The 25,930-nt window shown below is 35.9% G+C and overlaps 1 protein-coding gene across 2 annotated transcripts; it reads right to left on the bottom strand.

Annotated features, from left to right (window-relative positions):
- Nucleotides 1-25,930, bottom strand: LOC138064533 (angiogenic factor with G patch and FHA domains 1-like). 2 transcript variants are annotated; one of them, XM_068927523.1, is made up of 14 exons: nt 25,729-25,930; nt 25,023-25,125; nt 23,821-24,026; nt 22,406-22,552; nt 20,842-21,030; nt 16,235-16,304; nt 8,853-8,964; nt 7,511-7,562; nt 5,120-5,221; nt 4,606-4,771; nt 4,270-4,352; nt 3,139-3,266; nt 2,414-2,513; nt 1-1,551 (listed from the first exon to the last, which is right to left on the bottom strand). In XM_068927523.1, the coding sequence occupies exons 1-14, from the start codon at nt 25,897-25,899 to the stop codon at nt 1,351-1,353; spliced, it is 1,830 nt and encodes a 609-aa protein (XP_068783624.1). In that variant the 5' UTR covers nt 25,900-25,930; the 3' UTR covers nt 1-1,350. The 2 variants fall into 2 exon arrangements, with proteins under 2 accessions (XP_068783624.1, XP_068783623.1); XM_068927522.1 differs by lacking the exon at nt 16,235-16,304 and adding an exon at nt 10,614-10,968.

Raw genomic sequence — 25,930 nt, 5'->3', positions numbered from 1 at the left:
CAAAGGGCAAACTGATTTTAATGCAATTAACCAATACTGCTGCAGGCGTTCAGACCACTCGCAGCCACACCTCCAATTGTACTCTGCTGAAGTAAGGTGCACTTCAGGTTGTTTAAAAAAAAAAAGTGTGCTCTCATGATTTAAATAGCATAGCTTGAATATTTCTCGTTACAGTACATGAGTCTGAAGATATTAAGATAAACACCTAGCAACCTGTCCCAGTTTTACTGAAAACTGGTCGACAGTTGCCTGCATGATACAGTAGGATGGTGAGACTGTTTACCTTACTGTGACAAGGATCAGAATTGTAACTTGACTCAAACTGGATTAAGTTTTCTTATTTTACAAGAACACTCATATCCAGCATATGCACAAGATAGTATCAAGAAGCACACTGCTTAAATTGACAATAATTTATTCTGTTTAGGCACATTCAATAAATACCAAGCTTTAGCTTCAGTTTGGCAATCCTTTCCCATTGAAAATCTGGTTGGTTGCTTTTTTTTTTTTTTCCTGGCATAAACCCCATTGCCAGCAATGGATGCATCAGAACGAGAAATTACTAAGTAATGCACACAGACAGCAGTTCTCTAAACATACCTCCTCTTTTAAAGGCATGATACAGATTTAGTAAACAAGTCTCAAGCAGGTTCTTCACAGAAGAAATTTTGCTACAAGCTGTCCTGTGAACATTTTTTTTCTTCACTAATGTTGGTAATTTACTTCATGGAGTACAGTATTTACTACTATAAACACTAGTGATGAATCATTAGAAATACCAAATCTGCTTTCTCTGAAGGGAAGCTGTGGCATTTGACTGTTACTGAACTGCATGAACTGAACAGTGGTGTGCTCTTGTTGAGCACTGCATACACAGAAGAGAGGAGAGGAAAAGGCAATATGAAGCTCTTGTGCTGTTCTGTAAGTCAGCTTTGGGTGAGGTTTTTTTTTGTTTTGTTTTTTTGCTTCAGATTGCTTTTAAGCCACTGCTCCAACGTTAAGGGTATTATTTTTAAGTTTAAATGTAACATATTTTGTTCTACTTTCCATGAAGTATTGTGTTAACACAATTGAAGAAAGTTCCTGCTCATGATAGAATCACTTTCAAGTACTTATATTTGAACATCCCTCTACGTTTCAGTCATTTCTTATTAAAAATGTGATTTTATAAAAGCGTGGAGATTACAGAAAACCAATGAACATAGAGTTAATCTTGAAGAGGTTTTTCACAACGGTATGTTACATATCACCAAACTTCTGCTTTAGCAAAAGAAAAAAAAAAAGAATAAAAATAAATTCTCTCCCAACTATTTACACATAGGAACTACCCTGCTGTGGGACCAGTCAATTTTATTCTACAGTCCCTCTAACCCAAGGCATAACCTTAGGTGTATCCTTTTGTGTTTTAGCCTCTTGGAAGTTTTCAGCAAACCTTTCTCTTGCTTTATCCCAGTTCTTTTTATTCTTGCTCTGGATGATCTGCACATCTTCGATTGAGGCTGGTCTACTTGTACCCAAACCTGCATGCATCTTATGTAACTGAAGGTGGATCTGTCAAATACATTAAAAATGGCTGTAACTATAAGTTAGGTGTTTAAAATACTTTAAATCATGTTTTATAGTACTAATCCCCCTTCCCAAGCCCTTCTGTTTAAGGCTCTAACAATAATAAACCCAGGTCATAGACTGACATCTAAAGTACTATTAAAAATCTGTCGAATCACTTAACATCATTCACCACTTCAGGTTGCAATTTTAAAGATGGTATCTACCACTTATCTGTGAAGTACTCCTCACTGATTGAGTGCAGTAAATAGCACATAAGCCCTGTGAAGGGCACAGTTTGCCAACACAAAGTAAGGTGTGGCTCTGAGCAGTGCTACTGCCAAAAAACAACACACGGCTCTTGTGATAAAAAAGGGGCTAAGACGACTGCCACAGCAGCCTAGAACGTGGATGCTACAAGAAGTAACTTACAGCCAGCTTCTCTCTCTCATGGCTTGTCATCTAGTTTGACTTTTGTGCTACATCCTTCTCCGAAAGTGAAGGGTTTTACTATGAGCCCACATTAAAATGGGCTCACATCACTTCAAGCGATTTCGGTCTTCCTCTAGACTTTGTATTCAAATATGAGATTATTCACGTGGCTGGAAGCTGTCCGTCTTCCCTTGTTGTTTGTTATGAAGCTAAGCAAACATTACTGCATTTTCCATAGGAGCGATGCAATCATTGAAAATTTTCACGAAATTTGATTAAAGTTAAGAATGATTTGAGATTAGTCCTATCGAGATTAATCCTTACTACGGGATGATTTTGAAGTGTTTTAGGTGAATCATGGCTTACAATCAGACATCCTGTGCTGCAAGTGCATTTCAGTTTCTTTGCGTTCCAAGCAAAAACCAGATAGACCTACCGGATCCTTCATACCACCGCCATCCTTGCCCAGGCCTTCTCCTTTCTTCCATCCCATCTTCTCCAACATTTTATGTCCTTTGTTGCTGTTGCTGATTTCACTTTAAAGAAAGTTTAAGGCAACTGATAAGCAAGAGTTAATACCTCCTTAAAACTAGGGAAAAGGCGGCAAGTACTTCACCACCAAATCATCCTAATCCTCATAGTTCATTGCCCCAAACTTTCTCTTACTCACTTACATGCACCTGCAAGTCCATGTTCCTTAAAAAAAGTACAGATGCAAAGGAATAGTTAAATGGGAAAATCAAGGTACGTTTCAAATAAAAGGTACGTAAATTCAAGTCTTATGATAAGCTGGTTATTGAAAATGAAAAGCTATTCAGGTGAACAGTTTGCATGTGTAGTGTTACCGGGACTAGATGGAGAAGTAGAAACAGGTTGTTTCGGATGTCAACAGTGCATCTGGTGAGTTCCTTGATTTTTTTGGGTTGATAAGAAAGTCATCTTAAGCACCCATAACATCGAGTTAAAAGTTCTGTATGGAATGTGAGGAGTTAACAATAGTATCTGAATTGGAAAGTAAGAACAACAACTTACTATTTTCCAGCTCTACTAACTCATTAGGCTCATATAATTCATAAGGTAACAAACTATCCAATAATACTTACTGTACACCGTTTTTAAAGATTCAGCATTGAAGGGCACAGAAGATTTTTCCAAACTTACATATGGACAGAAGCTGGAGTATCATCTCTCTGGAAAGTTCCTTCACTTCCAATGGTCTCTCTGCGTTTTCCTGCTCTGTCTTTGTACTTTGGATTCTTTACTGCTTTGTTGTCTTCATACTCTGTGTTCTTTATGAATAGGAGAAATTCCATCAGGGCAAAGACGGCTGACTTTAAGCTCTCTTTTTTGGATAACTTGATTCCTTCCCCCCCCCGTAAGAGAAGCGGCTTCATCCTATTTTATTAATTCTAAATCTTGCTACAAAATACTATGGAGATCTCATTCAGCAGTTTGTTATTGCCACCATCAAGTAATAATGTAATATTGCCAGATTCATCAATTTCACAGAGACTATAAATAGATTCTCTTGAATCTTTTCTTGTTATGAAGAATCAATCTCCCCATATTAAGCACAAAACCACATTGACAAGCCACTCAAAATTCCACCTTTTTAAAGCATATAGCCTGTCTCTCAACACCTATTTCTTCAAAATAGGTGACAGAACTAAAAGCACTTGCATGCATTTTGTATCAATGTTATTTCAGCAGCTGAAGAATTTTAGAAAAACAATGGCATTTTTTCCATGAATAATTGTTACAGCTGCTAGATGCAACATCACAGTTAAAATCATCTCTAAAACACAAGTAACGGGCATACTTACACGCTGTATTGCCTGTACATTCATGTTGGCATTTGTTTATGGCAAAAAAATAAAAACTAAAAAAGCCCCTCCGAACAAACAAAAAACCCTCTTCCTTCCATCATTTTTCCCCTTTCCAAATAAATTTTGCACTAAATTGCAGTGCTACATTTTAATTGCAGAAAGAAAAATACAAAATACAATGTCCAAAGAAACATTAACCTAAAAAGGATGAGAATCTTGTATACATTGAAACAGATTTTTCCTAAAATTTTAAACAGGCCTTCGATGTCCTGTTAGCATCCTCTCTCTTTAGGCTTTTTTAAATAAGGACTAGTTTAGTTAGTATGCAAGAGACAAGCACACATTAAACCACCAGGCTCGAGGTTTTTGAAAACTTTGCTAATTCACTGAAGTCCATGGCTTAAAATAGGAATCAGAGAGCGGCTGCAGACTTCAAACAATTAATCAACATTCACTGTAAACTCACCTGTAAACCATATTTTACCCGTATTTGTTTTAATGCTTTTCTTCTGACTAACTCTCTCTCTTCTTTGCTAAGTGCTGGGCAAACTAAAAGGAAAAACACAGGACTGAATTTAATTAAACAATAGCGCAACAATATTTTGAAACATTAAGACAGACAAATTTTGTTCTAACATTATTACATGTAGACACGCATACCAAAAGAAAATACATCGTCATGCATTGTAGACCTATTCCCAGTTGAAAAGAAAATTGCAAGACTAAAACCATCTGAAGTAATTATTATGTTTATAAAGTAAAGAACTATCATCAAGTAAAATCTAGTGATAACATGACTAACCAGAAGATTCCTTTTTCCTGTCCAGACGAAGATGTGCTCTGACTTGTCCTGGTTCACAACCATCACAAGTATCACTGCCAGGATGTATATGAAAAGAAAGTACAGTTTCACCAATCTTCACTTCATCTCCATGCTCCAAGATGTAGGGATCACATTTTGTTTTGGGCTACAGCAAAAGAAAGTTTTGGCAGCCATGTTCATCAGTTACTAACAAAGGGCAAAAACATGAATACTGCTCATAGTTTAATGATTCAGTTCAGCCTCATGAATCCAGGCAAATACTTAGAATGGGCATTTCAGTCTAGCTACTGTAACTGGAATGGATTTTTCCTAATTTCTAATATAAAATAAACATGAAGTATTACAATTGGTCCTAAAACCAGAAGCAAACTGAAGAAGTGATTCAGGTATGAAAGAAACCGATTGTTAGTGATTTATCATAACGTATTTAAAGCAATCATGACTACAGTCGCCTTTAACATACATAAGCATTATAACAACTTAAAATACTCACCTGGAGAATCTGATTTCCATTAACTACTGTTCCATTCTGACTCCCTTGATCCACAAGAACATAATTTTGCAAATCGTGGTCAAAATACACTTCTGCATGGAACTGATAAACAGAAGAACTGAAGTGAAATGTTTACATTAAAGTAAATGTTTCACAGTTTACATGCTATTTTAAAGTAAGCTTTCAGAAGGTATTTTAGGGACCTTTTAACAGAGTGGCTCTGGTACTCTACGTTAATAGACGCAGTACACCATGCTTTATGACCTCAGCCATTTGAGACGCAAAGGAATGGGCTGCAACAACATGAGCTGAAGTATTTTATTAATAACTATTGAGACTATAAGCTGATTTTATTAAAAGGGATTCAATAGCAAAAAAGTACACATTTTCAGTATGGTAACTGTGTTTTATCTAAAGGATTGCAACAGAAGGAAATAAAGGATTTTAACAGCATTCTAATTTTTTCCTGTCCTTAGAGCATACACTCAAGAGATGCATAAAGAACTGCAATTATTTTTTTTTTTTTAAATCTGATCTCATTCTACAGTTTCACAGGTCATATGGGTCTCTTCATAGCTGAAAGAGATGTACTAAGATACGTACCTTAACACCCAGGACCCATCAACAATTCCTGTCCATCAACTGCTGTTTCTTTTATTGCCTTTCTGACATTAAGACTAACAATCTAATTAAAACTTCTGTAGTTCTGTTTAGCTACTGGTCCCAAGCCCAGATAAGAGTGGAGAAGATAGCATTCCATGCCAAACTACTTGTCTTATTATAACATATGAACCTACTGACAAACACGTATTACCTACAAAAATGGCCAATAAGCAAAGCAAAATATTAACTTCTGTAGCCCATTAAGGCTCCAACTAAAACACAAGAGTCTAAAAAAAGTGATAGTTTTTAATACGATGAACAAAAATTATTTTCGCTATAGCGGAGAAAAAAAAATAGCAGTCAACCTGGGGAGAAAGTGCTCATTTCAAACCAGTTCCATCCTTAACTTTGAGCAAGGACAGTTGCTACGTTCAGGAATAAAAAAAATTGTCAAAATAATTGTATTTTGTAGATTGGATAGCACAAATTTACAATGGGAATATGCCTACAATGGTCAAAAGGTGGACTAGATCATTTAAGAGAGAATTTAATGAACCCAAACTTCTTCTGAAGATGCTATATCTGCAGGGTGTTACTTTGTTTATTTAATTTCTCATTTTAACTGTATGTAAAGCAAATGCCAGAATGGTTGACCCCTACCTACTCTGGACAGTGAGGAAAATAAATTGATACTAACATTTTATATTTCTACAGATATACATGTCATTTAACTTTCTGCCTTTGAATCTTCATCTGCAAAGTGAAATAACTAATGTAGACAATGAATTATTTGAATGAAAGGTATTTTAAAGCAATTCAGGTGCACATAAAAGTACTGGTAAATGTTGTTATCTACACCAAGAAACAATAGAAAAAATGATAATGTTGCAGCAATTGGCTTTGGGCCAATTTGGCTGTTCCATATGCCCAATTTAAAATACATCTCCGAACAAATAATTAACACACAGGAAAGATTTTTTCCCTGGAAATTCTTTAATATGAATATGCTACATGCCCGATTAATCAGAACTATCATCTACCAAAGACTCAGTAAAGCATATTTCAGATACTTGCATATGCAGTTGTTTTTATCAACTTTTTTGCTTAGATCAGGCATCTTTGTCTATTTACATTTTCTTCAATTAAGAGTGTTATATTAACAGTCTAGGCTGGAGTATTTAGCAAAATAGAGCATATAATTTATTTTTAATCTCCTCTTAACTAGAAAAAAAATATTTGTCCATTATGATCTGTCACTAAAAAGAATTCTGTTATATTTTCAACCTCCCTCTACATCACGTATTTATACCGTTGCCTTGAAAAAAAATAAGATAAAGTATGTTGATGTAAGCTCAACTGCATGGACTAGACTACTTTGTTGTCATAAAGTCCTATAGCTGACATGAATATTTTAGCATACCATCAGTAGTACCCCCAACAAAATAATACATTTTCAAGTTCATTAACGAAGTAATTCAAGATTCAGAGTATAATTATTTACTGTGGCTAAATTCCAATTAAAAAAAGTTTAGCTTTTCTAGAGTTTGAATTGAACCTGTTCAACCTTCAAACAAGGGTGTCATTGAAGTCACACTGCTGTTTGCATTAAGTTCCCATTCAGTGAAATGCTGTATGTTTTCTAACTTCACAGAAGTAGATGAAATCACATCTCACTCTAAAAGTTCTTTAAAAAAAGTTAACATAAGATTTGAAAACATTTAAAGCCATAAAATCTAAAGCTTCATCTACCTATTGATCTACCTTCTAGCAGACAGAAACAGGAGTTACCTTACTGACTCCAACTTCAGGAATCTGAAGCGTATGTCCAACATCTTTTTCTCTGGAAAGAGAAGTCAACATATAAATCATGACAAAGTAGGAGTATTTCTTATAATGGCTTACAAAAGGGGAAAGTTTCCCTTTGAGCTATCAGGGAACTTTACAGATGTAAAAGTATTGTGTTGCAATATATGATGTACAGAATTGCTTCATATGCCTTCATCCATCTATAAATCATAATCTAAACGGTTGGCAATGTATACATGATACATGTATACATGACTGGATGTTTATCCAGAAATCTGGTATTTCTACCTGAACTTTTAATCTCATACAAGTCCTGTACATAATAGCCTGTGAACTCTGCATGATTCATGCTCTTCAGTGCATCCTGACATCAGTCTTTAAGGATAAAGTTCAATTCTTAGTAGCATCAGGCAGGTAATACAAGCAATGAAAGAGTAATCTGTACAGATCTACGTGTCAAAACTATTGCAGTGGGAGGCAAGAGGAAAGGATCAGTGTCTTAGTTTCTTATACTAGATGATAAAGAAACAGTGCAGCTATTAAAAAGACCTTATGCAAATTGCAAGATTTTGCATCTGTTTAACTTCCAACTGATGGACCTAAGAAGCTCCAGTTATAAGAGCAAGTCAAAACACATCTACCAGCACCAAAGGCAGCTGAAAAGAGATGAGGATTTCAGTAAACACTGAAGAAGCCTTAATGCATCACTAAATTCAGCAGTTCTTTAATATCCACCAAGAACAAGCAAGATGTATTTTTTTTTTTTTAATAGCAGAATTGAAAGAACACATACAGGCTATCACAAAAGTAAACGCACTATTTCAAAGTGACAAATTGACCCTACTGGAATTTGAATATGTGATGAGTCCAGGTTTGCAAAGATACCCACTACTCTTCCTTGAGATCCTGAATTTCTGAAATGTAACCTTTCATTTCTCAGCCACTGCGTGAATTTTTCAGAAGTTATTCACTGTCTTAAGAAATAATGGTTTTCAAAAAAATTACTTGCAATGATGCTGCCATTAAGCCTTAGATAAACGATCAAGTACCTAGCTCAGCAAGCCATGAAAATTAGCTATGTTAGCTGCATATGCACGTGCTGTTAGGATAGCAGACGTGATATGTGACTTGCCTTAAACCTCTTACTGTGGGCTTAATCAGAGTACCTCAAAACTGCTGCAGGCTAAAACAAGCATGAAGAATAGGGATGAACAATACTGAGTAGCTTACACAGCTTTCAAAGCCAGGGATAACTTAAAACTGAGTGGAATTTATTACATATATATATTATATATATATACACACACACACACACACATCTTACCTTCCAATTGTAGCAGGTTTCACAGCTGTGATAATATAAAGTGATCCAGTCTGTAGTACTGGTGATCTTATTACAATTACTCTGATACAAGGAGGCCAAATCTTTTCTTCATCTACAGTAACAATAAATAAATAAATAATGAAAAAACCCATTACTACCAACAGGTCACAGTTTTACTCCTATAGTCCATATTTTTCAAACAATTGGTATACATTCGGCCAAAAAACTTGAATCACAATTAGTGGAAATAATCTAGCAAAATCTTTCACAAAGGGAAACATAAGCACATCTGAGAGAAAACTTTGATGTAACTACTGTTTCAAAGACTTTCCGTTTCCATACTGTTAGCAGTTAGAAAGGTTTTCCTAGTTCTGATTTACGCACACACAAATGTGTATTTACAGCAATAAAATATAAATAAATTCACAGAATTAACTACTATATCATAAAGTTATGGCCCATTAGTTAGAACTAATTAGGGATACTGCCTGGTACAATACAATTTTACTCTGACCACCGACAGCACCTTTTTGTTCACCAAATTATAATCCCAATGTATGTAAACCTTTAGCTTTATAGCCTTTCTAGCTCATTATTTCCATGGCAAATGTTGGCCATGATTGGCTGACAATGTTGACTGAGCACCAATACAGATAAGCGAGAATAGATGAGATTACAGATGCATATACTCTCTGCCTCAGTAGGTGTTAATTGCATTTTAATAGCTGTATGAATTTTGTTCCTGGATGGGCATTGGTAGAAGCAGTCTCCAGTGATCTGATCTAGGAACAGATAGGGCATGTTGGGAAGAGACTAGCTCACAACATATTAGAAGGAGAGAAACTGTGTCCAGTTCCTGTTACTCCAGCACTGTTGCAGAACTGATAATTAGAAAATAGTGAAAGAAGAAAAATTAATCTAAAAGCTTAGAAAAAAAGCTTAAAAATGTAGCAAGCACATTTTGAATGGTATTAATCAGAATCAGTCAGAGTCTGAATAGTTGAGTACGTGAAGTAATAAAAGGAAAAGAAAGAAACCGCAACTGTTAACTATGACCAGGAAACAGGCTGCAGTAAAGACTTCTACAGCTTGCATTTCGTACTGTGATCTGGAATATCCTTTGCATATGCACGGTCCCTTTTCCACAGGTCAATCTTTTTGTGAGACTATCAATTCTTGAGAAGGTCTTGAGGACTTAAGATAACACTTTCTTTGATACAAAAGAAGTATACAGGTTTCCTTTCTATGCTCACTTCCTACACGCTGGCATTGAAACATACAGAAAATAGGATTTGGGGTAGTACAGAGTACTTCACATTCATCTTTTCACCACAGTGAATTTCACTCTTACAATGAATTATACATGAGCGTTTATCAATAGCATTATAAATACTATACATTAATTGAAGAGTTAATCCACAGAATTACTGTGAGGACCGTACTAGCATCTCTATTTTAGCAATACGCTTTCACTTCTCCAGTCACTAATCCGAACAAACCTTATTCCGTCACCTCAGTTTCTACGTAAGCATGGGAGACGTACCTGTAACAGCTTCAAAAAAAACCATTACTGCTTAGTTCTGACTACAGCAAAAGGAGAGAGAATGAAAGCAAACATTGGTAATATATATACAGCAGTTCTTAACCCAGAATATCTCAAGTCAGACATTTATTTTACTTTTAAATATCCAATTTATTTTCTTGTTAATGGGCTCCTGGAAAAATACAGTAATATTGTACATAAAAGCCACAATAATTCACCTTCATTTTCTGAGACTTCTGAATCAGCAGTTTCTTCACTTGTCACTTCATCCTCACTGCTATACTCTTCGCACTCAGAATCAGTAATTTCACCTTCTTCTGGCTCACTTTCTGTATCTATGGTTCTACTGTCATCTGTACATGCTGCAGTATCTGGGGTACTTTTGCCAAAATGTGAATTTATATTGTCTGTAGAAACCGAATCTTTGGCTGTTAGACTGTTTCGCATGTTTGTGTCCATTTTAGTCTTCTTTCTCACACTTGGAGATTCTTCTTCTTCAGTAGAACTTACTTGCTCAGTAGTGGCAAAGCAATTCAGATTGTTAGCAGATTTCTGCTCTTCTGTGTCCAAATCCTGGAGAAGATTTATAGAAATCAAACTTGAGGAAAGTTACACTCTTTACAGACTGTGTTATTCTAAACTCTACCAGGCTGAAATTAAAATTTTCACTAGCAATTATTTTCACTAGGAACAGTTAGGAAATGACTTCAAAATTCAAGAAAGTTTAGGGCATGCAGACAACGGACACATTTCAGTAGAAACCTTTTCCACATCCTATTAGGCATGTCTAAGATCATCTTCTATTTGGGAAAGCGTGCCTGCACTCCTCTTCTCACACAAAACTTCAAAATCCTTGTCCTCACTTTCAAACTTGTACAACACCATCTTGAATATTTCCAGTTTTGCTTTTGATTCCTACTTTTGTCCCTCTCTTACTTAGTTCTTGTGACTCATTTTAAACATCTTTAGTTGATCTTCATCATATCTTCCTCCTGTTTGTCTTCTTATTTTTTCCATAATGGTCCCAAACACCTGGAATGCCCACCAATGCTTGTCTAATGACCTACTCTTCCTCTTTTCAAAACTGTAACTTTAACAAGCCATTCACTGAGATATTTTCTCCACTGCACACCACACAAATTGGTTTATCGTAGGTTCTTCCATCACCACTTGATTGCATTAAGGGTGGGGGGAGAGATCAAGATTCCTTGAACTGAAAAAAAAATCTCTTCACAAAGATTTAAGTCAATTTTGCCAGAATACTTTGAAAATGTAGTTCTCAATTGACTAACTCTGATGATCTTCTTAAAAAGGAGGAATGAAATGACTTTTAAAGTTTTAAAAAATCCTCAAATGTTATTATTTGCCATCTTGAATTCAGAATTAATACATTCAATTGTCCTGAATTGTCAATAAATAATAAACAACAGATAAAGCTAAAAGCATCCCTGATTTTTTTTTCAATTAAGCACAGAACATTTTACAATTTAAGATACATGACTTAATGTGAATATCAAGCCTGTGGACATTATCAAAGCATTCTTGTTTTACCAGTATAAAAGGTGAATTTGATTAAAGCTGTAAAAACTTATCAGTGCCACAGCTGTAAGACAAACACAAAAATGCCTCCCAGCTCTGTAGTCATGGTGCCTTACACTGTACTTCTGAAATGCTTTGACAGGACAGCAGATTCTCATTAACAATCAGCAAATACTGAAAGGCCTCAGGCTGCTTTGACTGAAGAACTATCAACCTGTGTCACTCAGGTTTGTTCAGGGTTTCTCTGCCCTCAGTAGCCCTCCTCCCTGAACTTTACAAGTATTGTAACTAGGAAGTAACTAGGAATGGGTAGGAACACAAGGCTACAGCCTGTGTTTTTATTTTAAGTGAGTGATGTAGTAATCTGGCCAAAAGTAAGACTGCACAGTTCATTCATTTCAGATAAATAATACTGCACTAGAAGCCTTTCTGAAAAACCAGATTATAGCTTTTAGCAGTGATCTTTTCCAGTGTATTTTTGTCTGTATCTATTATTTGGTATGAAAATCAGGTCCATACCCGTCATACCAAGGCACTCTACAATTTATGCATGAATTTTTCCCTGTGATACTGTGAGCTACAGAGGTGTTGATTCCAGTCTGAAGCCAGAGAATCTAAGCGGTCTGGCTCAAACCACATGACTGTGGCAAAACAGCAGATGACTGACACCCAAGCGTAACACTCCAATCACTCAGTTTTCTCCACAGTGGATGAGGTGATACTGATTTTTAGCAATATTTCAAATATTTTCAGTTACAAAATAAGAAGGCGCCAACTTTTTCAAAGCCTGGCTACTAAAAAATAGGCAATACTCTTGTTCTGGGATGAAAGCAGCAATTTTAAAAAGCGTTCTTGTAAATGGATCAGAGACTCCAGACATCATTCTGCCAATACGACCATTAAACCTGTTCTCAGCAGTTTCTGGATTTTTAGTACAACCAACTCTTAAGAAAGCAAATAAACGAAGTAGTTCTGTCATTAAGTGTTTATATAATCTTCACATTCCCCGTCTTCTGAAGAAACTGTAACCTTACACACCTCAAGCAAACATGTCAAAATGACTCAGTACATCTGTGTAAAAGAAAAATAGTAAGTCAGCACAAGAGGTAATGACTATTTGCCCATTTAATTAGGGCACAAAAAACTTACTGAAGGTGTTACAGTAAGCATAGACAGCTATATTCAAAACAATATGAACAATGTCAGAGTTATTACAATTCTGGGTCCACTATTTCTCCTATTGAGGTCAACTAGAACAAACTTAATTTCAGTGAACAATACTGTCCTAAGTGAAACACACATGATTAATTAGCTAAACAGCTGCATAAAACAGCTCCTGTTTAAACACTCAAATCAGCAAGATACAGATTCCTTGAATCCACCAGCTTAGCCTTGATGCCACAAAGCACCAATATGCTTTGCTCCGCTGAAGTCAAGCACGGAAACTTGTTTCTGGCAAGGATTTACAATAAGAGACTCCTTTGCAAGTTCAGAAGCTCAAAAACAAAGTTGTTTTGGGGGAAAAGTTATTATCTTTATCCTTTTAGGTAAGCTTCTGAAATATTCTAGATACAACAAATACGTTTAGAAATCCTTGTACAAGATTTTGAGGATTTTAGTATTATTTTCCCCAAAGAATACGGATTTTGAGCCCTTTACACTTTCACAGACCTCTAATAAAATGCACACCTTGAAGCTCTCTAAATGCTAAGCCTGGGGATGCTAAATGTATTCTCAAAGCATTTGAGGGTGTCTTTACTTGTGCTGAAAAAGCTTTTTTTCGTATATGACCTGTAGTACTATTGTTAAACTTTTGTAGCATGCGTGCAAGTCTACCTAAGGAAACAGCATCTAATAACTTCCCTCTGGACTGCCACTGCTTAGAAAAAGGAACCAGCAGTAAACAAAATATGCAGTGAATATAACCCTGAATGATCCAAGAAATAACAGCAATACATTTGCTTTTTCAGTGGGAGGACGTTTAAGTCTTCTTCCCAAGCTCACGACACATCACAAAAACAATGCAAGCCCGTGCTCCTAACAGCCATGTTCTTACTACACCATGAAACTAGGCAGATACTTTTATTTGTATGCTGTTTTGCTCAATATGTCTAAATAGTCAGTAGGTCTATCCCAATGGCCTAATGTTGGACAGAACAATCTCTGGCTGATTCAACTTTGGATAATTTTGTTTCTGCTGGGTATCACCACACCATCTCTGGCTTTTTGCTAACAAAATATAAGTTGAGCAGTGAGATGAACCTGTTCCACAATAAACTATTTCTTAACTGCAGGATGGAGTCAATTTACTGTTCTACGTTCCTGGCAGAGACAGAGCCAAAGATGCAATTAAAATCTGGGGAGGAATCACCTCATATACCATTATGGGCTGGGGGCCAGTTGGCTGGAGAGCAGTTTGGCAGAAAAAGCCCTGGGGTCCTGGTTGACAAGTTGAACATGTGCCAGCAACATGGCCTTGCGGCAAAGGTGGCCAACAGCATCCTGCGTTATGTTAGGGAGAGTGCTGCCAGCAGATCAAGGAAGGTGATCCTTCCCCTCTACTCAGCCCTGATGAGGCCTCACCTGGAGTGCTGTGTCCGGTTCTTCAAGAGAGATATGGATTTACTGGAGTGAGTCCAGCAAAAGGCTATAAAGATGATTAAGAGACTGGATCATTTCTCATACAAGGAGGAGAGGCCCAGACTGCTGGGACTGTTTAGCCACGAGAAGAGAAGGCTCTGGTGGGGTGGTAGTGTCTTATCAATATGTTTAATATCTGAGGGGAGGGTGTAAAGAGGACGGGACCAGACTCTTCTCAGTGGTGCGCAGCGACAAGATGAGAGGCAATGGGCACAAACAGAAACACAGGAAATTCCACTTGAACACAAGAAAACACTTTACTGTGAGGGTGGTCAAACTTTGGAACAGGTTGCCCAGAGAGGCTGTGGAGTTTCCATCCTCAGATATACTCAAAACCTGACTGGACAATGTCCTGACTAGCTTGCTCTAGTCACCCCTGCTTTGAGCAAGAGGGCTGGCCTAGATGACTGTCCAGAGGTCCCTTCCAGCCTATATTATTTTATGATTCTGTGAAAAGGTTCGTGACCAGCATGTCATTTTTATGTATCCCATAAAGTCGGGATCTTTTCAGAATTACAAATCATTTTCATATGACAGGGATTGATGGTTTTGCTTTATAAAGAATAGGTCACGAAGTACTCCTACAAAGACCTTCTGAAGTGCGTATTGGCCTACTTACATTAGAACATTTCAGTTATTATTCATGTCTATAAGAATGCTTAAAATATTTTGCATTTAATTAACTTCTTGCTTTTTGTGACAGAGCAAAACCCAAACATTTTCTCTTCCAGAACACCTTCATATTTTTCCGTATTATGCCTGATCTACATCTATTTTCATGCAACCCTTCAGCATGCCTACACTAGAACTTTAAAATTATCAGCACCATTGGCTCAGTTCTAGAAAATGCACTATATTCAGCTATATTGTTGAAAATTCAACTATATTCCCAAATCCAACTATGTTGTTTTCTAGCTCAATTGAATTTACACAAAACCAATATATAAGCAGCTCTTCAGAAACAGTCGTCTGTTACTTCTTGCTTTTGCTGGAAGTTCAAGCAGATGATTTAACTGAATATAACATGGGTACTTAACAGTAATTGAAAGGGTTGAATGTTAAGTCTTTAACACTGGATTTCTCAATTTGAAATATTAATCTGAAAGTAAGTATTTTACTAAAGAAACACTTTCTAAGAGTTTAAAATGACTCTTTCACTTGTTTGATAGCACCATTTTACAAGCACTCCAGTTACTATCTTCCAGCCTACACAATACTGGAATTTCCAATGCAAAAAAACCAATTAAAAGCTGTAGTAGAGTAGAACTCCTCTTCCCATATCATAAGGAAGCCATTTTATCAACTGACAGGCAGTACTGAAATACAAAAAACACAAATTTGCCTTACCTAAGGAATGCGTAAAGTGATTAGTTAAAAACACTTGTTATTACTACAGTGAGCTAAATGTCTTTTCCCAAGTATTACAGAGTGACATCAAAGTTTTCTTCAGATGTTTTACTTATACAGTATTTCAAATATATCTGAAGTTACTTCTAAGATGAACTGATTTCAACCAAAAATGAGCAAAAAGTTTAGTAACTCTTCTATGCAAATAGGTATCCAAACATTAACTACCAGGTACTATTTTTTTTTTTTAATAAATATATCAAGGTTAAAGGTAAACATCCACAGACTAATGTGTTTGGTGTCTCAACTCTACCTTCACCAGAAGCTGCCAATCCAAAAGAAGAAATCTTCAGATTAGCCATGGTTTCTGTCAACTGACGTACCTAAAGATGGGATGAATATCAGCAAAAAGTAAACTACACATGATTAAAAATAATTGTAATTTAAAAAAAAAAAATCACCGCTTCAAGAGTTCCATGGGAAATACTACTACAAAAGCCTAGTCTCTCTTAGAGAAGTACCTAGGATGCATCTATAAGGAAAAGATGACAGCAGAAGTGAATTTCCAGCAGCAACATCGGGACAAAGTTTATTAGACAATATTTTAAAAATTAAACTGTGCACATAGACTTGTAAAAATCATTTATAAAAAAGTCATTGGAGGTAGCCAGTAGGCTTTGACATAATAATTTTGCTGTATATTTCTAAAGGTCCCATATATCAATTTTGCTGTATATTTCTAAGGTCCCATATATCAATTTTGCTGTATATTTCTAAAGGTCCCATTCATGCAATTAGAGAAAAATAATCAGCACCCTTGCACATAGACTTTTCTTCAACCTGCATGAAAACCCTGAATCTAGTTATTAGCCCAGGGCTTGTATTACTATTTATGCAATGTTGTGTGGCCATTTTTTTTCAAAGTCCCCACCCCCCTCCTTTTTTTCTTAACTTTTCCAAGTTAACATATTTAAAGGTTTTCCCCTTGCAGCAGATAATTCCCTTCAAAAATTTCTGACCTACCACTGCAAAAAGAAATTGGAACAGGACTAAAAATTCTGAAGCATCCAACTGGTTGCCTTTAAGTGAGCTGAATGTAGGCTACCTAATTTTACATTCTGACAAATACAAACTCTGATTTTCTATTTAAAACAAGCACGTAGGCAGCATGCTTCGCTTCGCAATTCAAAATAAAGCTATTTGTAACACAAAATTTTGGCAATTGAAAAGAATCTCTCTTTAAGGAAAGCTCTTTTCTAAGTCAGGAAAATTCTTTAGGATATACCATATGCGATTTCCCCTCCATTGTTTTTGCAGTTAAAAGTACATTCACTCTGGCAGAAGTTCCCTAATTCTTTCTTGTTTGGTAATTCATCTCATTAAAAATACAATACTACTTCAACAGATTGTTTTACTTTTAGGATTCTCAGATTTATATTGCCTTTTCAAAAGTTGATTTATTTCTGGGGAAAACATTTGCTATTTCTGTAGCATTATGTATCCCAACATGCTACTATTAAAAGAGATAGTATATGTAAAATAGCTAAGCACACAAAATTCTTCACAACAGCTGTAAACTAAATTGCAATAAAAATAAATAAATAAAATAAAGAACCTAGCTCATCAGAAACATAAGATTAACAGAGATTGGACCATTACTGTTTGTTTTTTTTTTTTTAAGATTAAAAAAATTAAGTGATTAACTTTGGTATAAATAGAATAAGTAATTTAAAAATCAGATTTTTTTGTAAAAACTGGACAGATATCAGTATTTTGTATACATATAAATATATATATATATATATATAGTTGTGAAACTCCTTCCACTCAGCTGCTGAATTTCCTTATTTTCTGTATTTGACAGCTCTTGAATACTGAATATATGTCAATACTTGTCTATTTTTAAACACTTAGCTGAAAGAGAAAGAAAACCAGTTTAACAAGTGTTCATGTACTTGAAGTTCTGTATCTATTGCTCAGTTAAGTCTTTCTCCACTTAGGATATGTACTCTTATAAACCTGCTAGCTTTCATCCAGGAATAATAAGGTTCAGGTGGGTTCTGACAGTCCCAGAATTAGATTCTGGTATTGCTTTATTCACCCCTGTTGGCAGGATATGATGCGAGATTTTTCTGGACTATTCTCTACTCTATTTCCTTTTCTACAGCCAGTAAAGGTAGGTAGGAATAAAACTTAGTTTGGTCAAGAAATTAGCTACTGTTTGGAGTCACTTTTCAGGCTAAAAGGGCACTTTAAAATAAGTAACCCATTGAGAGAAAAAAAAAAAAAATGAAATACTTAATTTTCAAAATAATTGTACCAACTTTAATGAATCAATCAATATTCAGGGATTGCTTATATTTTAACTTTATATTTCTTATGTCATGCATGGAAGAGGGACTGAAAGGAAAAGAGAAGGCTGGGCATAGGTATACAGAAAAACATTTCAATATATAATACTTTAACCATAAAATACTACTGAAAGAGAGAACTTTTTCACTTTTGCCTCTGGATATATTTAAATGATACAATAACTAGTATGAACTAATTAACATCTTTAACAATACCAGACAGAACTGGACAACAACATGATTGCCAAGAAACAGCATACATTATAAACTGCTTTGCGCAACTAACAATTTTTCAGTTTTGTAACTGAAAAATCCTCCACATTATGGCACTATCTTAACTTTTTTAAATAAACAAGTTACAATAGAGTAACAGTGCATTTCTTAATGATAAAAATGCTGAGAATAAGGTGTTTTCACCCAATTGTAAGATGCAACAGTAAAGAGGTGTTGTTTTTTCTAACAGTACATTTACACAAAAGGGCACTGACAGAAAGGCCGTCTATTCTTTTCAAGCGTTAAAGTGGAGAGTAATTGTTTTAAATTTCACTTTGTATTTTTTCTTCCTCAAAACTGAGGAAGGCCTTGTTTCTTACTATGACACCACCATTCACCGACTGTTTGCAGATGCACAAACCTATGCACTATAAAATTTATTTTGATTGCTTTTCCTGTTATCTTGTTGGCCAAGCAAATTAATTCACAGATAAAGCAAGGTACTCAATTCACCATCAATAAAACACATCGTAAAAAGTGGATGTTTACCTCCTACCTTGTGACAGTGCAAACTTCACGTGGAAGATCTAATTTGCTAGCAAGACTATTTGCATAAGAATGTTTTATCAATATAAAATGAGCTCAAGACAAGTAGCTATTTGCAGCACTATCAGACAATATAAGCGGAAGGTGACAGGATTCCAAAAAACTATCCAACATTAATTCCTAGGTCAAAGCAACGCCACAGAAATTTTCTGAGTATGCTTTTAGATTTACATCAATATGTAACAGTTCATCACAGAACTAAATTTAGATGGTTTATTATTTGCACCATAAGACAAAGGCTTGTTCATACAACTTCTCCATTTTGTAGCCTGACGGAAAATGAATTAAATTCTGTATTTACGATGCCTTTTGAGAGTGGCAGAATAATTCAATACTTGCACCCAGTAGCCACTAGGTACAGAACACATATGCTGGTAAAACCCCTAGCTTCAGCTTTGTAGGTTCCCTCTCACAGCTCTAAAGGATCGTTATACTCAGTTGTTACCGAGTATCCATCTCAAGCTTTCAAAAAGGAATGGCCCACTTGAAGTGATCTCAGAGCAGAAATTCCCATATCAGCCACAAACTGATTCATGGATTTAATGAACAGTTACATCTGTCCATGCAACCTTCCTTCACCAGCTTTTAATATACAAGTTTCCATTTTTCAAATCTTCCAGAAGGTCTAACTCTCTACAAAAATTTTTTGAACTTTGCACTGCTGATGTGCAACTATTAGGTAAGAATACCTGTACACTAACTTCATTATTTCAGATTTCAACCAGTCAGCTTGGCTGAGGCCCATATAGTGAAATCATGCAATAGTTAACACACCAGCTATAGAAATGCAAGCTAAGGAGCACCGCAAACTAAAGAAACCAATACATTCAATTACATCTTAAGTAATAAAACAGATTTGCAGAAGAGCACCAGATGAATTTGATTCAACACTGGTAATAATGTTCACCAAGAAAACGCTTCTTGAATCTTAATACGTGTGAGACAATAGAAATTCTGGTGTTTAGGAGTGAGCAATATTTTTCATGGCACTCGCTAATTATGTAATATATGGTACGCTTTCCTTAGCGATCAGGAGACGACAGATAGGAGGTTTTATGTTTTTCATAACTTAAAATACAAGTTAATTACAATGGGCATTTATTTGTTAAGATGTACAGTTAACTCACGTTATAGACACCAAAACATCTTAAATCAAATATCAATAGAAGAGCATAATATGAAAGGGATTAAAGCTTCATACACATTTCATCAATCCCAATGATGGAAAAGATACAGTAAAACATCAATGGAATGAGCTTTGGAATACAGAATCACAAATAAGTTGTTTAAACAACACTAAGTTTTTGTATCCAACAAACAAATTAAAAAAAAAAAAGACATTAATGTAACACTGAGTTGCTGACATAAAACCAGTTATATTTAAAACTTAACTTCACATGCTAGTATAATTCGCTCCAATGCGTTTACCTATTAGTTTCATTAACATGCCAAAATAAAGATCTATATAGCTGCATTTTAATAAAATAATACTGAAAAAGTAACAGTCCAAGTCTAAAGTTCTATCCTTAACCATTTAACGGGAAAATTATTTTAACACTTTTGTGTTAGGGTTTGATTTCAACTACCTTTCAGCAGCCCACTGTATATAGTTTAAAGAAATCTGAATCCTTCAGAAAACAAACATATAGCCACTTAAAAAAGAAATCCAAAACAAAAAATCCCAGTAAAGCTTAATTTGCATCATGAAAAAATAGGTTCTGCATTTCATATCTTTCAGTTCTACAGTTACCTTATACTCATTTGAGGTAATCCACTCTGGATCTTTTCTCTTCTTTTTCCCTTTTTTATCCTTGGTATGCTGAGTACCAGAAGCCTGGTAAGACTGCAGATCCACTCGTGAATGAAACTGATATCGGCCACTTTCCACATCACAATAGTAATAAATTCCGGTTGCTGGATCATAATACAGTTGATTTTCCTTTAGAAGAAAAACAAAGCACAATGCTATCATTATTTGATAAAAACAATGCTAAATAAATAAATTGTTTTATGAAACACACAGTTAACCACACACTAAGTTCTAAAAAATAACTGAGGTACTAAAGAATATTTCCTGTAATTCAGAACAGGCACTGAACAAGAAAACTTACTTTATTCTTTTGTGTAATTGTATTATAAGCTGAAATCTTTAACTCCAATCACACAAACGTTTACATACCTAACTATAACCACATGTAATATCATTGCTTTTGATATCATTTTCAGGACTTTTAAGAAATAAACAACAAAAAGTACAAAAACATATTTGCAAGCAAAACTATTCTTTCTATTTTCTTAGATCAACTAAGGAGCATACTTAGAGCCACAGGTGTCTCCCATGCAAGTGAGGTCAACTAACATCAAGTTTAGACCCAAAAACTTGTGGCTATTCAGAGTAGACTGATCATTCCCTTTGAAACACCAAGTACAGGGGACAGAGATTAAGAAGTAATGCTTCAAAGTCCTTGTGAAATTGTCAGACTTTTAGTCTACCTGACTTCTGGGAGCACTACATATATAACTTACAACTTAAAAAAACAACAAAAAAAAGTATGTAGCACTGCAAAAATAGAATTTTTCTTTTTCAGCAGAGTAGTTCCACTAGGTTTTGTGACAGTGCATGCGTGTATATGGATCTCTCTTTAATTATATATAATTATAGAGATACATGTATATGTATACTCATACATACACATATGTATACTCATATATACACATACACAGTCCATAGGACAAAAAGAAAACAAATTCTGTCTTATGAAAAATGTATTGCAGAAATTAACCATTACAGAATATCTGAAATCGTTATCTTTAAAGACACATTTTCTTTCCTGTAACATGCAACTACTTGGCAACAGCACTGATCTAAATTATCTATTTCTTCTATTTTCTCAACATATTGTTCACTGTGGAGAAGTTACTGACACAGGTTTAGCAATTTGTCATGTTGAAAATTAGTCACATCTTTTGAGCTCAAGCTCTTAATTTCGAAAGAATTAGAGAAGCTCTCTATTATAAGATTTCTGCAGTATATTACTTAATTTTTCTACAAGAATGCTAAGCAAGTTAAAAATCTAGGAGACATCAAAGAACTGGATGAAAGTCTACATTTATTTCTTAGCCTGACATTTTTAGTTCAACCTAAACAATTCAATCATTCTAATTAAGAAGCTTTCATTATTACTAGCCTTTATTAAGATATTCTTCAAATCATAAAAATCAGCTTGGATCTCACTTCTCCATCCATATTAATTTTTATTATTTCAATTGCTGCAATAGAGGAAAAACGCTACGGATTTTGAATAAGATTTTACCGAATTATAGTAGAATCCAGTGCTATGGTCATAATACAATCCTGTATTTTCATCATAAATAAATCCAGTTTGTGAAACAGCAGCTTCTGCAGCAGCTCTCAAGCTCTCTGCCAGCGAACCCGCCGGGACTGAAGTATCTTCTGCTTCCTAAGACCAAAAAGTAAGAAACGAAATTTTCTTCTACAAAGGAAGTATCAAAAGCTTTAACCAATGAGTTTTTAGAATGTTCTATTTTAAATAGAACAAATTAGTGCTCTACGGATTTAGACTGTTTCAGGGACTATTAGAAGGAAGGTTAACTCTATCTGTAACTTGTTGATCAACTCCAGCCGATTTCAGTAAGACCAAGATTTCATTCTATGCCTTTCATTTTCAAAAGTGGTTCATGTGAAAACTTAACAGCATATTTCAGTGCATTTCGAAAATTTCCACTATCAGTTACATTTGCTACAAGCTAAATCACAAAAAAAGCCAGGTGAGTGAGATGATCTAAGGAGAAGGCTGACTAGCAGAAAACCAACTACCCTCTCCTTATAATGTTGTCCCCTTATATCAACTTGGGGGGGGGGGGGGGGGGAAGGCGACAGCCAGCCAGCATGGCCATATTAAATAGAATCTGTTGATAAAAAAATGCCATGCTTTCAGTTCAGTGTTTCCAATCCAGTACTATAGTCTACATTTTCTTAGAAACATGGAAATTGCTTATACATAACTCAGTTTTCATGCCATCTAAACCACATAAAAAACATCCACATACTATATGAAAGCGTTTTTACTAAAAGCTTAAAAAATAATGAACGTTGTTATAGATTTCAGTACAGAAACTTGAATTAGAGGCAAGTTATCTATGCAACCCTACATGTAACTGTGGCTACTGATGGAAAATTAATGGGTTGAATATAACTACTAATGTATTAAAACATCTATGGAATGCTTGTTAACACTTAAAGTATGCTTTCTTTAAAGTATACTTATCAGAAGGGAATCAAATTTTATTAAATACATACGAATGTGATTGTTTTAACTTCATCGCTGCTAAAACACCACAGTCAAAAGAGAGAGAGCTGAGCATGGGCAAATGCTACCCACAGCCTTCTTAAACCACACATCCTCAGACAACTACTCTTTTCTACCTTAATTTAAAAGCCCAATGACGGCATTTAAATTTGACAAAATATAATGAAAATATACTTCAGAACACGCACATTTTTACAACACTAGAACTAATCTTACACTCAGAACATACCAGAAAAAAATGAGTTCCAAAGCACAAAGGAAGATGCTTGTCTGCAATTATTACCATCAGACGATCATTTCCATACAATGATATCAAAACCAAAAGTGCATATATTAAGTGAGAAATATTAATGAAGTAGTGACTTCAAAATTTGTAAAGCTCTAATAAGTTCTATGACCTGGGAATTCTGGATGAAGTTTTCCTCTTCTCCACGTTCAGCAACTTCAGTGCTATCCACCTCTAAAGGAATATTACTAGCTGCCTGTGATTCTTCCACCAAATTAGGCTCAGTGCCTTCAGTCTCATGATTGTGCTGCACTGGTAGTTCAGAGGCACAATCTTGAGCATCAGCGCTGTTGTAATAATTTTCATAGTAGTAATAATCTGCAGGAAAAAAGTTGAAGTTACGTAAACTAGCAAAGTAATATTTTACATAAGACAACTTAAGGATCCTAAAATTTAATCTCAGAATGTATGCATATAAGTAGTCTAAACAAAATCAATTACTATCCAGTGTCATCAATTTGTATTTATCTTACTCTCACTGAACAAATCAAGTCTTGCTTTAACGTACTTCAAAAATTGGTAACACACACACATATATACACATATATATATATATATATATATGTAATTCCATTATTTTTTCTCCTGAGAACAGAACAGAATTCCACTGCACTAGGTCAGTAAACAAGCAAGTAAAGAAACTGTTGCAAGAAACTGTCACAAGAAAGTGTCACAATCCTCGAAAATTACAACCTTTGAGTGAGACAGAACAAGAGAAACAGACAAAAGAATGATTTGGAAGAGCAAACAAATTAAAACTATTAATTTCCATCAAAGAAGAAAGAAACTCGGACTACGTATCAAAAAATGCTATCAGATTACTACAGCATGAATTCTGCTACAGTCCATGCTGGTTTATCATGTTTTCCAAACACTTCTCAAATTTCTTTCAGAAGCATAAGTTTCAGTTCAACACTTGCCAAATCAAAGGCAGTCCATAAAATGCACAAATTTCGTCAGCAAAAGTTAATCTGAAAAGACTTTTCCAAATTGAGCATGGATATCATATAAGAATAGACAGGGAAAGAACAGAGGCTTCAAAGAAAAGATGATGACCTAAGTTACACTGTTGGCAGAACAAACACAACAGCTACTCACATAACAATACATCAGTATTTGATATGACAGAAACTCTAAAGAACAGCTTGGGTGAACAGGAAATAATTTGAAACACATATGAGGTTGCTCAGTTTAATGCAGCTAAGGACACTGAATTGAAATGTCTTTTCTATTAAAAAACAAACAAACAAAACAAAGAAATACCAGTTAATGTCACTGTCCTAGGCACCTGTTTAAGCAATCACCATCCTCTACCTGTTTGTGACCAAGCAGCATAGTCCTCTGTCTGTACTTCTACACTAGATGTCTCTTTCTCCTTCTTCTTCCTATTATGGATTTCCTTACTGAGCTCTTCAACCTGAAAAAAAAAACCCAACACATTACAGAACACAAAACAATGTTCTAGCAGTTTCTGTCAGAGAAGAATACCACCCTATTTTATTTTCCATAATTCAGACAAGAAATAATTGTCATAGCTATTCCAAATGAACTTTTTTTTTTTTTTTGCAGGAAACAACTTTCCACATGAGTGGTTATCATAATGAAAGAGATAATTTCTACTTATGAAGAGTAAGGGCGATTGCTTTAAATAAAGGCAGTCTTTAAGAAAGACTAACCCGGGTTATTTTTAAAACAGCCAACTTGCAAAGTTGAATTTCACGCAATAACCGCTGCTACGCGGCGATGAACTACGACACTGAACCCACATGACAGCAGTTGTGACAAGACCTAAAACAAGCGAGAACCACAAAACTTCCCTACTCTGCCACAAGTATGTGCGGGGCAGTTCTTCCGCTCCTCCTTCACCGCTCCCTACGCTACCTATGTGCGCGTCTGCCTTCTCCGGCCCCGGGAGCCCGGCCCGCCCGCCCGGCGAGGGGACCCCGGGGACGGCCCGCCTCAGCCGCGCGGGGGGCGGCGGCAGGAGGCGGGAAGGGCCGGGCCTGGGGCGGGGACCGACCTGTCTCCTCAGCGCCTCGCCGCCGTCCCGCGCCTCGCGGTAGAGGCGCTCGGTGCGGCGCAGCCGGCGCTGCGCCCGCTCCAGCTGCCCGCGGCAGGAGCCCAGCTCCGCCTCCAGCTCCGCCACCTGGTCGCGCAGGGCCCGCAGCTCCGCGCCGGGCGGGGAGGCCATGCCCGGCCGCTCCTCAGCGCCCGCTCCCCAG

The sequence above is a fragment of the Struthio camelus genome, chromosome Z (assembly GCF_040807025.1).
Source record: "Struthio camelus isolate bStrCam1 chromosome Z, bStrCam1.hap1, whole genome shotgun sequence".
NCBI classification, from domain to species: Eukaryota; Metazoa; Chordata; class Aves; order Struthioniformes; family Struthionidae; genus Struthio; species Struthio camelus.
Note: the sequence above shows the minus strand (reverse complement) of the source record. Positions and strands in the feature narration are given on the sequence as shown.

Excerpts from the sequence above, each read along its gene's own strand:
- LOC138064533 (XM_068927522.1), bottom strand. The coding sequence starts at position 25,899 with ATGGCCTCCCCGCCCGGCGCGGAGCTGCGGGCCCTGCGCGACCAGGTG. Across the intron at positions 24,027-25,022 it reads TGCTGCTTGGTCACAAACAG|ATTATTACTACTATGAAAAT; the intron begins GTAGAGGATGGT and ends TTTTTCCTGCAG. Across the intron at positions 10,969-20,841 it reads TTACCTCAAATGAGTATAAG|GATTTGGACACAGAAGAGCA; the intron begins GTAACTGTAGAA and ends AATCTTCTCCAG.